Raw genomic sequence first — 18033 nt, forward strand, 5'->3', positions numbered from 1 at the left:
AGGCAGGCGGAGGCATTGTCACGTGGGAGGCCTGAAGCAATTGCTGCACATTATTGCGTAATGTGCGACAAAGTAGGTAGAGAAAAAGAGGAGCTGAGGGTGTTTCCGTGTTTTACAGGTACAAAGGGCCAGCTAGCTTTGTGCCAAGCACTGTGAAAAGTGTTGAGGGGGGCAGCATGAGGAACAGGACAAATAAGGTCTTCCTTGCTCTCAAGTTTACAATCGAATGAGGGGAGAGGATAACAAAAACCAGTGAACCAACAAAACCGAATTTTTAAAAAGTACATTTAAAAATAAGAGTTAGAAGGAAACACGGAGGAAGAGGTTGAGATTTAAAATATCCTTAAAGTTTTATAAATTTCCTCATAAAACTGTTTCTTTTTGTCAGTTTTATTCCCAAGTAACAATATTTTGAGATTTTGTGAAAAATTTCTTTTAAAAAATTATATTTCTTATTGGTTACTGCTGATGTCTAGAGAAGGTATTGATTTTAGTGTTAGTCCTGTGTATTTAGTCACACTACTGATCTCTTATATTAGTTTAAATCGTGCTAATTGGTTCTCTTGGTTTTCTAATTCTGTTTCCCAGAGAAAATTCCTTTCTCGGGTCAGCTTTCTAAGTGTGTGTATATATGGGGTATGTATATGTTTTAAAATGAAGAATGGCAGTTGAAAATTTGCTAAATTTCTGTATCTTTTCAGGTAATCACACGGTTTTATCTCTTAATTTTTTTTTTTTTTTTTGGTAGACAGGGCCTCAGCCTGTCACCCAGGCTGGTGTGCAGTGGCATGATCTCAGCTCACTGCTGCCTAGACCTCCCGGGCTCAAACAGGACCTCCCATCTCAGCCTCCCGAGTAGTTGGGGCTACAGGTGCACACCACCAGGCCCTGGTGATTTTTCTGTTTTTTGTGGAGATGAGGTCTCCCTATGTTGCCCAGACTGGTCTTAAACTTCTGGGCTTAAGCGATCTGCCTGCCTAGGCCTCCCAGAGTGCTGGGATCACAGGCATAAACCACTGAACCCGGCCTAATTTGTTAACATAAAGAATATTGCTAGATTTTTCTAATGTTGATGCATCCTACCATTCCTAGTATAAACTATTGTTGATCATGAGGCTTTGCTTATTTTTTAAAAAACATAATATAGAATTTTGGCTTCCTTGATTATAGTAATATTGAACTGTATAGATTTTGTGGTATTTTCTTTACCAAATATTGTTATCAGGGTTGTGTTCAGATTGAATAAGAGACGGGAATTATCTATTCCTTGACAGGTTGGTAGAGCATATTAGTAAAACTGTCTGGTCTTTCATATCTTTGGAGGGTGAGTCAACCTTTAACTACCATTTCAATATCTTTTGTATGGTTATTAGTTTTCTCAGTTTTCTTAGTTTTCCTCACCTAATTTTTGTAATTATATTTTCCTAGAAAAAGTGTCTATCTCATTTAGATTTTTCTACTGTATTGGTATAAAATATAGCAAGGATCTGAAGCAGCTGGAACTTTCATACGTTATTGTTGGGACAACTACTTGACAGTTTCTTATACTTATCATAGGACCCAGCAATTCCATTCTTCTAGAAAAATGAAAATACATATGCACAAAGCCTTGTAGATGAATTTTGACAGTAGCACTATTCATAAGAGCTCCAAGCTGGACAACCCAAATATTCATCAACAGGTGAACTGATAAATTGTGGCACATTCATATAGTAGACTACTCCTCAAGAATGACAAGGAATGAACTACTGATATTCGACATGGATGAATCTTGAAATTTTGTTGAGTGAAAGAAGGCATACATAAAAGTATACAGAGGATGTGATTCAATATATACAAAACTTGAGAAAAGGTAAAACTGTAGTTATAAAAATCAGATCAGCAGTTACCTGGAGCCAGGAGGTGGGGAGAGGAGATTGAGAACTGACACAGGGAACCTTCTGGGTTGTCAGAAATGTTCTCTACCTTAATTGTGGTGTTGGTGGCTATTAGTAGTATCTATTTGTCAAAATTCATCAAACTACGGACTTAAAATATGTGCATTTCATTTTAAAGTCAGTAAAGTTGACTTTAAAAAACATTGGCATAAAAACAAATGTAACAGATGATTGTAATTTTAAACACACACACACACACACACACACACACACACACACGTCCCCTTCCTTTTCATTCCTAATATTATTTATGCCTTTTGGGTTTTTTCCCTTAGTACTTACCAAATTTTATTTATTTTGTTGATCTTTTAAAAAACACTTTTGGTTTTATTGATCCACTTTACAGTTTTTCTTTCCCTTTTCACACATTTCTGCCTTAAGTTTATTAATTCCTTCTTTCTACTTCAGGCTGTTTTATGTTTGTTTTTTTAGTTTCTTGAATAAAAAGCTTTGTTCAATTCATTTTCTTGCCTGTTTATTATATTTCTAATTTTTCCCTTCTCTGCATTAGCTGGATTGATAAGTATTTTTTTGCTGTACTTTCTTTTCCACTGGTTTTAAAGTTATACATTCTATCTTTCTTCATTCTGTTGTTACCCATAAATTTTAGTGCACTTGTTTTAAAACTTACATTTTTATCACAACTTTTACAGCTAATACATTCCCTCTTCCCAAATAGACAAAAAGTTTAGAAAATTATTACTTCTTCCCACTCCATGCACCACCATCCCAATTCTGTCTCCCACCTTCGTATCATCTGGAATTTTAATTTCACGTTGCTTTTTTTTTATAACAACATTTAGATATGATTGAAGTATAATAAACACAATATATCTAAAGTGTACAATTTATTGAGTTTAAACTTATGTGTACACCTGTGAAACTATCACTGCCATCAAGATAATGAACATATCTATCCCCTAAAGTTTCCTCACTACTCCTTTACGCTGCTTGAAGTTGCCCACGGTTTACTCATGTTCTGTTCATTTTTTTCCTTCAGTCTTTTTTCTGTTTCATTTTGCAGTGTCCACTGGTGTCTTTGTGTTTACTAATACTTTCTTCTGTAATATCTAATCTGCATTAATCCCATCCAGTGTATTTTTCATATCAGATTATTTATTTTCATCTCTAGAAGTTGATTGGGTCTTTTTAAAAATCTAAAAACCTTTAAGCATATCTCTACTTAATGTAGTCTATCCTTCATGTTACGTTGTTTAACATGGAATACAGTTGCAACATGTAATATAATTATAATAACCATTAATTCTCGTCTGCTCATTGTATTATCTGTTTCATTTCTGGGTCTGTTTCTACTGATTCATTTTTCTTCTTATGGGTTATGTTGTCCTGCTTCTTTTGTATGCTTGGTAATATTTGATTGGATGCTGGTCATTGTAAATTTTACCCTGTTTAATGCTGCATATTTCTATATTCTTATAAACATTATTGGGCTTTGTTGTGGGACACAGTTCTGTTACTTGGAAACAGTTTGAGGCTGTTTTTCACTCTTTTTAGGCTTGCTTTTCTGCTTTGTTATTTGAGATTAGAGCAATCTTTAAGGCTAATTTTCTCCTCTACTGACATAACATCTTTCTGAGTACTGTACTTGATATTCTATAAAATTTGGAGCGAAATTCCACTTTGGCTGATGGGAATACAAACTATTTCTAGTCCTCTGTGAATTCCAAGGATGGTTACTTGTAATCCTTTCAGGTTGTTCTTTCTTTGGCTTTGTGTAGTTTCTTCCCACACATGCACTGATCAGTATTCAGCTCAGGCTTCAAGTGAGATCCTTACCACATCTCCAGAGCCCTTTTTTTTTTTTTTTTTGGTCATTTTGCTGTTCCCTTGTTTCTGGTAGTCTGCCCTGCAAACTCTGCCCACTATGGCGCACCTGGATACTCCATCTCCTCAACTCAAGGAGACTCCACTGGGCTCTGCCTAGATAACCCATTTTGATACTGCATTCCGATACTCTCTCCAGGCAGCTACCTGTGACAATCACAGAGCTCACCTTGTTTGTTGCTGTTCTTTCAGGGGTTACTCATCACTACTCCCCAATGTCTAGTGTCTGGAAACATTGTTTCATATATTTTGAACAGTTTTTTTATTATGTTGGTGCAAAAGTAATTGCAGTTTTGTTTCAAGCTACTGGATACATTCATTTCTTGTTACTCCACCTTGGGCAAGATGGCTTTTTCATATTTTAACATTTTTTAAACCATATTTAGGTTTAACTACCCAATTTTTAGATGGGTGATCAGGGCAAACCTCTATGAGGCGCAGGTGACTTTTATGAGAAAGGATGGAAGGAATAGAGCTAGTCATGTGAAGAATTGAAAGAAGACAGTTCTAGACAGAGGGAACAGTATGTGTAAAAGCCTCAGGTGATAAAGAATTGGGTGTGTCTTCAGAACAGATGGAAGACTAGTTAGTGTTGCTGTACTGTATCTAGTTAGGTGAAGAATGGTGCCTGCTGAGGTTGGAGTGATCAACAGGGATCTGGGCTTGACCATGACCATTGTAAGGGGTTCAAATATTGCTCTAAGTACAATTGGTGTTCATTTAGGGGGGCTATTTTATATTTATTTATTTATTTTTAATTGACAGATACAAATAGTATATATTGTGTACAACATATTTTGAAATATGTATATGTTGTGGAATGGCTAAATTGAATGAATTAACGTATGCAATACTTCACATACTTATACTTTTTTGTGGTGAGAACACTTGAGATCTACTCTATCTAAGAGTTTTTAAAAAACATGTCATGTTTTCTATTTGGAGAAGGGGTTCAAAGTGTTAAGAATGGGCATGGTGAGACCAGTTAGGAGGCTCCTTCAAGAGTCCATGTGAGCGATGATGGCAACCTCAACAGAAAAGAAAGGCTGGGCTCAAATTGTATTTTGGGAAAAATAGAACTAGCTAATGGATTGGTTGTAGGAGTAAGAAAAAAGGAGGAGTCCTACGATTTTGGCTTGAGTATCCCACTGGCACTTAGTGCTTTTACTTAGAGAGGACTTTGGGGCAGAGGGAGACGGTGCTAATGCCAAGAAGGGTCCAAGGTCCAAAGATCCCGATAATGTCTATTATCTGCTTCTCTCCTCACAGGTCCTTTTTTTTTTTTTTTTTTTTTTTTTTGAGACAGGATCTCATTCTGTCAACCAGGTTCCAGTGCAGTGGCGCAATCACAGCTAACTGCAGCCTAAGTCCCATGGGCTCAAGTGATCCTCCCACCTCAGCCTCCTTAGTAGCTGGGACTACAGGTGTGTGCCACCATGCCCAGATAATTTTTGTATTTTGTGTAGAGATGGGGTTTTGCCATGTTGCCCAGACTGTCCTCAAACTTCTGGGTTCAAGTGATCTGCCTGCCTCAGCCTCCCAAAGTGCTGGGATTACAGATGTGAGCCACTGCTCCTCTCCTCCTTTGATAAAATTTATTTTTTTCTATTTTACGTAAGTACTACATAAACAGAACAGCTTTCCCCACTTTCCAACCAGACTGATTTTTTTCTATTCAGAAATTCTAAAGGGTGGCAGGTTTGGGTTGAAATATGTGGAGGGGGTGGATCAAGAGTTCTATTATGGACATGTTCATTTTGAGATGCCTACTATATATTCAAGTGGAGATGTCAAATAGGCAATTGACCTTGTAAGTCTGGAGTTCTGGGCTTGAGAAAGAATTCAGAAGTAAGCCACATAAAGATGGTATTTAAATTCATGAACTAGATGAGATCACCTAAAGAGAGAGTGAAGAGAGAGAAGAAAAGGATCCAGGATGGAGTCCTGAGGAAAACTAGCATTTAGAAGCCAGAGAAGGAAGACCCAGTAAAGATGACTGAGAAGAATATGTGAAAAAGTAGGAAGAAAGGCAGGAAAACCAAGAAAGGCAAGTGATTTCAGTAGCAAGTGGTTCATTTATTCAATAGGTATTTATTCAGAATTCACTGAATACCAGCCTCTATTTTAAGCACAAGAATAGGTTGAATAGAACAAAGCTTATAGTGGAAAAAAACAGGTAATAAAGAAATAAACTATTACCTATATAACAAGATGTCAGAACATCTTTTTGGACAATAAGTCCAATGAAGAAAAATAATGTAAGGTATGGGAATAGCAACAGATAGAGGGTACAATTTTAGGGTGGTTAGTAAAGGCCCTATATGAAGAAATGAAATTTGAGCAAAGACTAGAAGGAAGAGAGCAAGTAAACCATGAAGATATCTGGAGAAGAGCATTCCAGGTAGAAAGAATAGCAAGTGCAAAGGCTCTGAGGTGGGAGCACATCAGGTATGTTTGAGGAACAGCAAAGTAAGTCACATGGCTGGAGTAAAGTGAGTGAGGGGGAAAGTAGAGAGAATATTAGCGAGGGAGCTAGGGCCATATCATATAGGATTTATAGGGCCACCATAAGGACTTTAGATTTTGTCTAAATTGGGGGAAACCATTGGAGATTTGGATGACTATTACTTTTTTTTAAAATTAAGTATGAGGTGTGATTTTCAACCAAGTACGTGTTATGCAAACCACTGAAGAGCACCACAAGTGTTCTTGGAAAATGTGGCTGAGTTTTTTCCTGATGGTAGTTTAAGTGAAGGCCCAACATTATTCAGTGTGCAGCTTCCCTCCTGTGCCAATAATAATAATAGTAGTAATAATTGGTGACATTCATTGTAAGCTACATCCGGCTTTCTGCTAAACACTCCACAAGGGTTATCTTATCTCCCCTTCACAACAACCCTGTGAAATAGATTCCATGATTATCCCCATATTGCAGAAAAGGAAATTGAGACTTAGAGTGGTAAGGTGACTTCCGCATGCCACACAGCCTTTGAGTGGCTTTGACATCTATGAGATCCCAGCTTAACACTCATTCCAATCTGTTTATCTTAGATATTCAAGGTTGTTTACTACCTGATGCTTTGCCAAAGTTAAGAGAGAAATTTCTGAGTACCATGTAGACATTGTTTGAATGTGCTCTCAGATTCTTTAGCAACTCAACGTGATGTCCGGTTGATTCCTCCTGCTTGCAATATACATGTGAATTCTACCTCTTGTGACTCCTTGCAATGTCTTTCTCAATTGGTGTTAGCATTCTCTTCGTGCTGCCCCTTTTCAGGTGCTTGTTACTTCTTGAGCTCTTGTAATCTCTCCCATGGAAGAGACCTCAATCTGTTGTCTCTGTCTCCATCAATTCCTACACCCTGTGGCCAGAATAACTTTGCTGAGAAACAGGTCTGATCTTGTTCTACTTAGAAATTCTCATGGATGGTACATTGCCTGTGGAATTACATCCAGATCTGGTAGCTTGGTTTCCCTTGGTTCAACCTCAGCCTACCTTTCCAGCCTTACTGCTGACTCTGCCCTTTGTAAACCCATGCTCTGGGCAGCAGTTCCTGTTCTCACTTCTGCCTGTTGCTTGTGCATCTGTGCTACCTCCTGCTCCCTTTCTGCCCCTAGAAATTCTGTCCAGATGATGTTTAAAGCTTAGCTCAGGGGTCACCTTTTCATGAAGATGTCTCTGACCAGGACTACTGATAAATAATTGACCCTCCCCCACTTAATTTTCCTACCATATTTGGTACATGTCCTAATACAGGCCCTGTCACACCATCATACTTAAAGACCACATATTTGCCTCCCTCCCTCCCTCCCTACACACATGGAGACAACTCAAATGTAAGCTCTTTGACATAAGGGGCTGCGATTCATTCATCTTTGAATTTGTATTAGTTTTTGATTTCTAGATAGCATAGTGTCTAGAATATAGTAAGTATTCAATAAATGTGTGTGGAATAAATGAATGAATTCAGGGAAGAGAAAAGGAGAGATGAGGAAAAGGGAAGATGAATACACTGGGGGCAGTTTGTAATTAATTAGACAAGTACACATTGATCATCTCTATGTAAAAGGCACCTACTCAGAATTGGGGAAGGAGTACAGAATTAACACTTCTATGAGAGATCCTCACCCCGCTACTTCAACACGAAGGTCAAGGCTGCTGTTTTCTAACCCTGGTCTTTAAAGCCCACATGCCACTTCTCTTGCTTGAGCAGTTTCTTTTCATGGTGTTCGATGTTCTGGCCTTCTCATTCTAGCTCTCTTCCCTGCCCATTTTCTGGGGGTGAGGTCATCGGATGACATATTTGTTCTGGCTCATTTCCCTCTCTCAAGTTCTGTCTTTGACCTGTGCCAGGAAGAAGGCCTTTAGAAGAATGCATAGGGCTGGGCTCCGAGAAACAGTCTTCTGGCTAAATCACCAAGACCCAGAGTGAAAGGCAGCTTCATCTTGTAAACTATAGGCAGTCAGTTACCCTTTCTTCCTATAACCTTTGGGCTGTAGGAAGCTGCTTGACTACTAGTATAAGAATTGTTCTGCTGCTCATCTGGGGGGCTGTCAATGCTGTTCTGGTCTTCAAAGGATGCTAACAATGAAATAAAAACAGAAACAAAAGCAAACACTGGAGACAGGGCTCCTAAAAGAGCAGTAACCTTCATCTCTGGCTCTGTAACTCACAAAGAAATTATAGGTTGCACTGTCAGTAAAAGCTCCCAGGGCTCAACTGCTCATAATTAACTTGATTAACTGCTCACGATTGAGACATGAGAACAGGTGTACATCTAGGGGCTTTGTATCTGGCTGAAGATACAGGCCTGACAAAACACCTGTCACTCCTTCTTCTCTCCTTTCTGCAGGGATGTCCTAGAGACTGGAGGACAAATTTACAATGAGTAAATGTTGGCATGGGCACAGCTTTTGTCCAGCACCTTTTCCTATATTATAGAAATATTAGAGGGTATAGAAAGTTGTAGGCTGGGCATAGTGGCTCAAACTTGTAATCCCAGCACTTTGGGAGGCTGAGGTGGGAGGATTGCTTGAGCCCAGGAGTTTGAGACCAGACTGGGCAACATAGCAAGATGCAGTCTCTAAAATATACATATATATATATATATATATATAAAATTAGCTGGGCATGGTGGCATGCACTTGCAGTCCCAGCTACTTGGGAAGCTGAGGCCGGAGGACAGCATTGAGCCTGGTAGTGTAAGGTTGCAGTGAGCTATGATAGCACCATTGCAGTCCAGTCTGGGTGACACAGAGTCAGACCCTGTCTCTAAAAGAAAGAAAGAAAATTATAAAGAAAAAATATAAATGAATGATGATCTTCCCAGAGGTAACCATTGTTACTCATTTGTTTCCTTTGTCCCTTTTAAATGTATGTTTTCATATTTGATAGCAAGCTCTGAATATACTTTTATGTTTTTTTTCCCTGCACATTATCCTTAGATGGACCTTTTTAGGGAACACATTGGTAGAGAGCTAATTCAGGCAATGGCTGCCCCCACTGTTGAGCAGGATCTAGCCTTTGGATGAGGCACACAAAGCATCACCTAATTCAGCACCCAGCACCACTGCAGTTGGATTTGAAGCCTGAGATTGCAGGTTCTTGGATTAAATCTGCTGGAAGTACATGGAATTTTCAACACATTCTCCCAACCTTTTACCTTTTTAAATTTCTAGATAGCATAGTGTCTACTGTCCACTGTTCTTGCCAGTTCAGATTTTTTTCTTTTTTTTGGCATAATGCATTTGTATATTTGCATTTCCTTTCTTTAAAGCATTTTCTTAATGAAACAATTTATTCCTCAACATGAAAGGACTTCAAGATTGAAAATGTTTTTGGTTTTCAGTATAGGGTGCCTAGAGTCTCCAGTTTTTTTAGTTCCTTGGTTTTTTTAGTTCCAGTTTTTTTAGTTCCTTGGTTTAATTTAGTTTTTTTAACTTATAATTCATTGAGGGTGGTTTTGAAGGTATGGAGGATGGGAAAGATAACAAACCCAAAAGGTAGCAGGAGAAAAAAAAGATGGACCAAACTTACATGAGAAAAATGGTATCTGTTTCAGAGTCATACTTCATATATCCCTCTTGGAATGTAGGATCAGAGAGAAGTAGAAATAGGATTTTATCTGTGTGCTTTAAACAGACTCACGTTAAGCAGTATTCATGTGCATGCATGCCTGTGTGTCTGCAATGAAATCATGTTTTAAAGAGGATTCAGCTACATTATATTTATAACTATGTGGTTGCTACCAGCTACCAGCATGTCTCCTTGCGGTGGTTCACTTCTCTTTTCTCTGTGTCCTAATTCTGTTCTATAGTGTAGAGCTTTGCTGAAGCAGCCTGTTAGTCCCCCCCACCACATACAATCCCAGCTGTGGCTTCCTGGGAATCTTATTCTGGTCCCATACAGGTCCTTGTTCTGCCATGTTTGTCTCATTGCAGTAGAAAGTTTGAAGTATTGCAGATCCAGACCCCTTCCTTGGCTGTGATGAATCAATCTCTCTATTTGGGGTCCTGTCCTATTAGTTCAGAATGAATGGACAACTGGAGCTTAACTAGATCCAAGGTGCATTAGAAAACATCAGCTCAACAGCTTCCCAGGAGAACAAAAAGAGGTATTGCTTCTTAAACATTAATGTGCATTGGAAGCACCTGGGGAAAGTGGTTAAACCGCAGATTTATGGGCTCCACCTGGAGTTTCTGAGCTCATTATTTTTAGTAGAGCCTGGGAATCTGTGTTTAAACAAACACACACAGTAATATGATCCTGATACTGGAAGTTCAGAAACCACATTGGGACTCTGGGTGCCATATCCCATCAACCACCACCAATATAGAAAAATAACACCATTTTCCCATCCTCTTTTCACCTCCATCCCTTAGGCTACATGTTTTGAATCATTACATATACTACAACATTTATATTAACCCTTCATCACCTTGGTAATAACATGTGCAAGGTGATGGAGGGGCACACACTGTGATTCACTCCAGTTTAGCATCCCCTTCAGGATGGCCTGGGCCCCACTCACTCAGGAAGATTCAGGATATACCATGTGTAACTCTGGCTATAAAGTAGACATGCAGGGCACTACATGGAAAACACATTTCTGGGATGATGGACAAGGCAACTGCATTCTATGATTCATTGTGGCACAAGTGTTTCTTCAAGTCTCCTGATTTCTTGTTCAACTACACATAGATAGATACCTCCTCTGAGCAGACATGAGTTCATTTCTGTGGGCATTCACATTCCACTTCATATACACATCCAGGCTCCCTTCACTCAGTCCATCTCCCATTTTTCACATGTATAAACTTGCTCATATGTCCAAGTTTTGCATAAAATGCCATTATTTTTTGAGACAGGGTCTCACTCTTTCACCCAGGCTGGAGTCCAGTAGCGTGGTCACAGCTCACTGCAGCCTCACCCTCACAGGTTCAAGTGGTCCTCCCACCTCAGCCTCCAGAGTAGCTGGGACTACAGGTATGCACAACCATGCCTGGCTAATTTTTGTATTTTTTGTAGAGATGGGGTTTCACCATGTTACTCAGGCTGGTCAAACTCCTGAGCTCAAGTGAGCTGCCCACCTCAGCTTCCCCAAGTGCTGAGATTACAGGTGTGAGCCACTGCACCTGGCCAAAATGCCACTGTTATGTGTGCTTAGATAATAAACACTATTCAAGCTCTTTTGTGCACTGTGTGGCACACACACATACATGCAGTAAATGGCAGAGCATAATACAAACATAAGGTATTATTATGAGGTATAAATACACCTCAATCTTCTGGTGTAGATGTTCTTTTTATGGTGCAAACAGTATATGCTTTAGAGTCAGATTCAAATCGTAGCTCTGCCACTTACTAGTAACCTGATCTTAGAGAAGTTAGTTAAATGCTCTGGGCCTAAGTTCCCTGTTTAGGGTTAAATGAGAAGGCTTGTAAAACATGTAGAACTCTGCCTAGAACCTAATAGGAAACTCACAAATGTTAGGTAACTCCTATATTTTTATTTTTCTGTCTATGAAAGGAAATAGTCCTCAAATTTCTCTCATGCAATACATAGCATGAAAAATCATCCTGGCCAAAATAAGCAAAGAAAGAGTTTATGAAAGGATATTGGGTGGCTCAAAGAATTGCCGGGGAAGTGAAGAGCCAAGTGTAGAAGAGAGGCTAGACCCCAGAGAGCCTGGAAGACCACAGTCAAAAATCACACCTTGGAGCATCCTGGTGGCTTGACCTCTGCCACAGCTGATCGTGTACACTGGATGCTGCTGCTGCTGCCTCAGTGACAAAATCAGTTCTCCACTGTCCTTGTTCCTTATATCCACCACTTGCTCCAGAATCAAAAAGCTCTGAGGGAGAGGTCAGCCTGGCTATGCCAGGGGCCCTGGCCTGCACTCCAGCTGGGATGGTCAGGAAGGTGGCTCTAGACTTTCTGGCTTCTGCAGTTGGAATTCCTCAGAATAAGAAGGAATTGAGATGTCAGGCAGCCATAAAAGACAGCTGTCCAGGGTCTACTCTTACCATTTCTTACATGTTCACATACATATCCTCCCTGTCTGCATACACATTCACTCTCAGGTGTGGAGTCTGCCTGCTCCAGGAACTCCCCTCCAGCCTGGCACCACTCTGTTATCAGATGCTACCTGAGACCTTTCTGCTATGTCTCTTTCCTCTACCCAGAATGCCCTCGCCTGCCCCCTTTCCACCAGGGATCCTTGAATGGCTCAAATCTTGTGCTTTCTGCAAATGCCAACTCAGATATTACCTCTCCTTTATCGTGGTGCCCCCACCCTACCCACGACTTACTCCTTCCTCTATGTTCCCAAGGCACTTTCTCTATGTCTCCATTATTGCACTTTCCCCGTTTTACTATGAATAAGTATCATGTCTTTAATGATCTGACCTTCCTCCCTTTCCTGGACCCAAGATGAGGCTCCTAAGGGCAGGAAGTCTATCTCATTCCACTTTGTAACCTTAGTTCTTAGCACCTAGTAGAGGCTTCATATATATATTTCTTAAGAAAATCATACATTTCTCAGTTCTCTCTCAACACATAACATTTTGAGACACAAGACAAATCCGTCTGACAAATAGGAATAATCCATGTGAATGCGTGCTGGAATCTATAAAGTGTTGGATGGATTTAAGCCGTTATAATCATTTATCTCATTCTGGTTTTACATATTTTCTGTTAAAGGGCCGGATGCCCTTATTCTACCTCATATTTTAACAGGAAAAAGTAATGACGCGAGATTCCCGCCTACCTTTTTCAATTCTGCGGAGCCTCCTGCCTGGTTCCTTGCACTGTCAAAAAGGAAACCAGACGGAGGGGCGGCAGTACCGCAGAAACGAACATTCTAGCCTAGAGGACTTGCTAGTTAAGTCCCGTAAGAAGTTACGCCAAGTCCCCGCCATCCCCCACCCTCGCCGCTGTCGCTCTCTCCCGGTTCAGGTTGGCTGTGGCAGCCTGCAGCCACTGCTCGAGTCCCCAGCCCGCGTTCTCGCCGGGGTTCCCGAGCGCGGGCGTCCCTGGGAGAAGCCGCGATGGTCGCTCCCAGCTCGGCGCGGCCCGCGGGGCGGCCTCCCCGGCGCCTCTCGCCTGCAGCCCAGCGGCCCCTTCTCCCTGCGTGGCCTCAATCACTCCACGCTGACCTCTGGGCCGCCGGGGGCCAGCACGTGACAGAGAAACTTTGGCAGTCGGGGCAGCGGGCGGCGGGGCGGAGGCGCGGGAGGCGGTGAGGCGGCCGAGCTCCCCCGCGCGGCGGGCTCTGCGGCGGGGAGACGCTAGCCCCGCGCCGCGCTGCCTGGGCGTGCGGATGCGCCGCCGAGCGCCGCGCGGACCCCGGAAGCCTGCGGCAGCGCGCGCTCCGCCGGCGGCGCGATACAGCCCCCGGCCCCGCCTGCGCGGCCGGCCCGGCGGGCGCTGCGCCCGGGGACGCCTGGTGTCCGCCGCTCCGCCGCCGCCCGCTGCCGCGGGGTGACAGCAGTCCTTCTGCTCCAGCCGTTTCCCACTTTCCTCACTCCGTAATTCGGATGGGAAGTTGGGGAAGATGGACAGGGTCTTGCTGAGGTGGATTTCTCTCTTCTGGCTAACAGGTAAGAGTCCTTTTCTGCGGAAACGAATAACTTTGTATATTCCTGTAGTGGTTCTGTTCTCACCGCGCCCCCACCCCCCATTTTCCTCCTTACTGACCATGTTTAAAGCTGCTTAGCGGTCTGGTGGAAAGATGGGGGAGGCGGGGGAGAAGCCCAATGACAAGTGAGACGCATCTAGATGCAGGTGTTTGACTCATTGGCGCTGAGGTTGTTCTTTCGAATGTGCATTTCCCCTCCATAAAACGGTTCTCCTTCGGTCTTATCCTGAGTTTGTAATGCTGTGAGTCCTGGGAAAAGCCTGGCTGGAATCAAGGAAGCTCAGAGGGAACTGATTAATTAAATGAACTGGTTTTCTGGAGGTGGGGGCTGGAGGACTGCCTCCTTAATTTTTTCCCTAGAGAAGGAGGGGGACCCAGGGCATTCTCTCTGTGGCTCTCTGGAGGGTGCAAGGAACTGGAGGTTGGGAAGGAGATGGGGATGGAACCTTCACTGGTTGTAGAGGTTAGGGCCTGGCTCTCTCTCACTTGGTGTCATTTGGGGAGTGGTCCCAAATGATAATTAGAAAGCAGAAGAGCCTTTCTAATAGCTGCACTTCCCACTCCCTAAAAGATAATTTGCAGAGAGATCTAGAGACATTGGGCTTCTCCCCAGCACCAGAATCACTGGTCTAGCTGGGTCCTCTGTGTCCTCCCCTTCTTTTTGATGAACTTTCTCCCCATTCTCTTGGGGTCAGGAGATGCTCTTATTCTTAACCCATTTCCCCACATGAGGATTCCAATTCCCTTAGGGATACAGAACCTTGGGGGTGGTCATCCCTGAGAGATTCACAAAGCAGCCCTGCTGAAGGGAGTGGGATGGAGGTGAGGAAGGTCTGGATAGCTTGGACTGGGTCAGAGGCAACCATTCAAATCAAGGTGGAGGCAGAATGATGGAAGAAACAGAACAAGGGGTCAGAAAGGTGAGGACAGGATGGGGATGGAAGGCAGGAGAGAAAAGGGAAAATAGCACCACATGAGAAGTTTTGTCCCCTCTAGGATCACCATCAAAATCAAGGCACTAGGCAAAGGGGAACAATCTTAGAATAGCTAAAACAAGTCATGGAAAGAGGGTAAAATACATTTAGCAAGAAAAGGCAAATACCGCATTTCCCTTAGCTTCAGAATAAGATTCTTCGTTGCCTAAATATTTTTCCCATTTCAAATGAAGTGCCCCTAACATTGCCCTTGCCCCACTGCTGGGTTTAGGCTGGGGGAGGCACCCTTAGCAGAGTTAGCCTCTTCTTTTGGCTGCTTTGAGTTCGTCCCTCCCACGTTATTCAAATATGAATCATCTCTAATTTCAGGGTTTGGCTGATCCATGCCTCCCTGCTCCCCTGGCCTCCCGGTGCCTTCCACTCCCACCCTCACTGATTCTTCACATCCTTAATCTGCCTCTACTCTCGGTTGTCAATATTCTCAGGGCACTTAGTCCTTGAGCCTGTATCACAACAGCCCTGAAGTCAGCCAGGCATCTGGGGAGGGGTCCCTGAGTCAGAGGTGCTCTTACAGACACACTGGGGTCTGCCTAAAAGAAGTACTCTGGGGGTTTGCAGGGAGTGACAGAAGAAGGGAAACATAGAGCTCTCTTTAGATGGCTCACAGCTTTTTATGAAATAGAATCATATCACTGGAGGGGACTACAGGAACTGTAGTTCAGCCCTCTCAGTTTATACAGATGGAGTCCTATAGAGGCAGTATGCACATAGCACGTTCATGATTGATTAGGGACTAGATCCCAGTTCTCCCGAACCCCAGACCAGTCTCATTTGCCCTTTCCTAAGCTGCCTCTCCAGGCTTTTTGCTGGAGGGCTTTTTGTTTTATTTTTGTTTTGAGGGAGGTGATGCTTTGTCTGTACCTTCTGCCACCTGCACCTGGAGAGGCTGTTCTGCTTGGAATCAGGCAACAGGTTAGTTATCAGGACCAGCTCAGCTGTCAGATGGCTGGGGATTCTTTGCTGTGAAAGTGAGGCTGACTCCTGGGATCCCATTGATCATCCTTTGCTCCCTGCTCCTGCTTTCCCCTCATCCCATCACTGCTGTCAGAGGTGTGGACAGACAAGCTGCCTCTCAGCCTCAGCAAAGTAAAGGAGCAAACAATGGCGGCTGGGGAGGGGAGGGAGGAGACAGAAGCAGACAAGGAGGAGATGAATTCAGACTCATTCTTCACAGAGAACCATGAGAGGAAAGGTGAGAAATTTTAGTCCAGCCCAATCAATGAATTCTCTTTTGAGGGGGTGGTAGAAAGGAAGGGAGACAGGGAAGGACAGATTAAAAATGAGACAGAAAGCCAGGAAAAAAAAACCACATTCATTCTTCCTCTCCCCCCCTTTCTCTCCCCATCATCTCTCTCCCACTCCCTCTCTATTTCTCCTCCGCTCCCCTCTCCTCCTGTTTCTCTTTTTTAATGCAGGCTGAGCAATTTCTAATCAACACTTCAGTTTTTTCCTCCAGGCTCTAGCAGCTCCTTCCTTGTCTTTCATTACTAAAATTCTGTGTTTCTTCCTGTTATATATTTAGCCTCATGATTCCTTATTGTCATTGTGATGTTGCTTCCTGTAATATATTGGTTTTGTTATTGCTGCTGTTGTTGTTATTTTGAACAAAACAAAATGCTTACCAGCTGCTATTTTAGCAACAGGTGCCATCTAGCAATAAGACTTGAAGGAGGGTTCACTCTGTCTTTGTTCCTGAATATGGGTGGCGTTTCATCCTTTCCTGGCAGCAGAGGCTGTGAGAAACGCTGGAGCTGTGTCAACACTCTGGGAACACACTCCTGGAGCAAGCGGTGTGTTTTCCTGGAGGCTTCTTTGGCTATCTCTGTAATAAAGATTGCTTGATGGATTAGTATTTCTTTTTCTTTTCTTTTCTTTTCTTTTTTTTTTTTTTTGAGACTCAGAGTCTCACTCTGTCACCCAGGCCATAGTGCTTTGGCACCATCTCGGCTCACTGCAACCTCCACCTCCTGGGTTTAAGCAATTCTTGAGCCTCAGCCTCCCAAGTTGCTGGGATTACAGGCATGTGCCACCACATCTGGCTAATTTTTGTATTTTTAGTAGAGACAGAGTTTCACCATGTTGGCCATGTGGGTCTCAAACTCCCCACCCCAGGTAATATGCCTGCCTTGCCCTTCCAAAGTGCTGGGATTACAGATGTGAGCCACATGCCCGGCCCTGGCTTAGCATTTCTTTTGGTTTCACTTGTTTGTCTATTATACAAGCACATATTAAATTTTTGTGATTTCTAAGGATTATAATAAGTACTGAAAATGAGGCACTAAAAGACTTAGTCCTTGCCCTCAAAGAGTTGTCAGTCTAGTCAGTGATTCGAATAGGTTTTCATCCAGGTGCAGTTGTTCATGCCTATAATCCCAGCACTTTGGGAAGCTGAGGCAGGCGGATCTCTTTGAGTCCAGGAGTTTGAGACCAGCCTGGACAACATGGTGAAACCTCATCTCTACAAAAAATACAAAAAAAATTAGCCAATTACAGGCTTGCACCTGTGGTCCCAGCTACCCAGGGGGCTGAGTGGGAGGATTGCTTGAGCCTGTGAAGTAGAGGCCGCAGTGAACTGAGATTGTGCCGCTGTACTCCAGCCTGGGTAACAGAGTGAGACCTTGTCTCAAAACAAAAACCAAAAACCAAGTTTTCCAGTCATTTTGTTATGGTCGTTAAAGGTCCTTTGATGAGAGCCATACCCCTGCTGTGAGAGCATGGAGGAAGCACACTCAACCCAAACCAGGAGTGGTGCAGCAGCTCTGAAACAAATTCCCAGAAAACGTGACAGCTATGTTAAGATATTTGTTCATGAATAGTCAGTGAGTGAGTTACTCCTATGTCCCAGAAATTATGCTGGGGTTAATAAGATGAATAAGTCATAGCCCTTGCCTTTAAGGTACTCAGTCTGGTGATGGAGACACCAGTTATGGAGTAGCATTATGCGAAAGCAATGGTAAAGATCTGCACTCTGGAGTGCCTTGAAGGGGCCCCTGACCCAGCCTGCAGTGGGAAGGGAGGTATCAGGGAATGATCATTACTTGGTCTGGTTTCATGTTCACGTAGACACCTGGTGACTGAAGGATAGGCTTGGGTGTAGAGAGTTAAAATGTTGTTA

At 42.8% G+C, this 18033-nt stretch overlaps 1 protein-coding gene across 6 annotated transcripts in view; it reads left to right on the forward strand.

Moving 5' to 3' along the window:
• The first annotated feature begins 13723 nt into the window (after positions 1–13723).
• Positions 13724–18033, forward strand: part of ILDR2 (immunoglobulin like domain containing receptor 2) — a 61508-nt gene continuing 57198 nt past the window's right edge. For 5 of the 6 annotated variants that reach the window (XM_021930978.2, XM_021930991.2, XM_003893501.5 and 2 more), the window contains exon 1: positions 13724–13885. In XM_021930978.2, the coding sequence (XP_021786670.1) occupies positions 13840–13885 (46 nt within the window). In that variant the 5' untranslated portion in view covers positions 13724–13839. The remainder of the gene's footprint in view (positions 13886–18033) is intronic. The other variant, XM_021930982.2, reaches the window with a different exon arrangement.

The sequence above is a fragment of the Papio anubis genome, chromosome 1, assembly GCF_008728515.1.
Source record: "Papio anubis isolate 15944 chromosome 1, Panubis1.0, whole genome shotgun sequence".
NCBI classification, from domain to species: domain Eukaryota; kingdom Metazoa; phylum Chordata; class Mammalia; order Primates; family Cercopithecidae; genus Papio; species Papio anubis.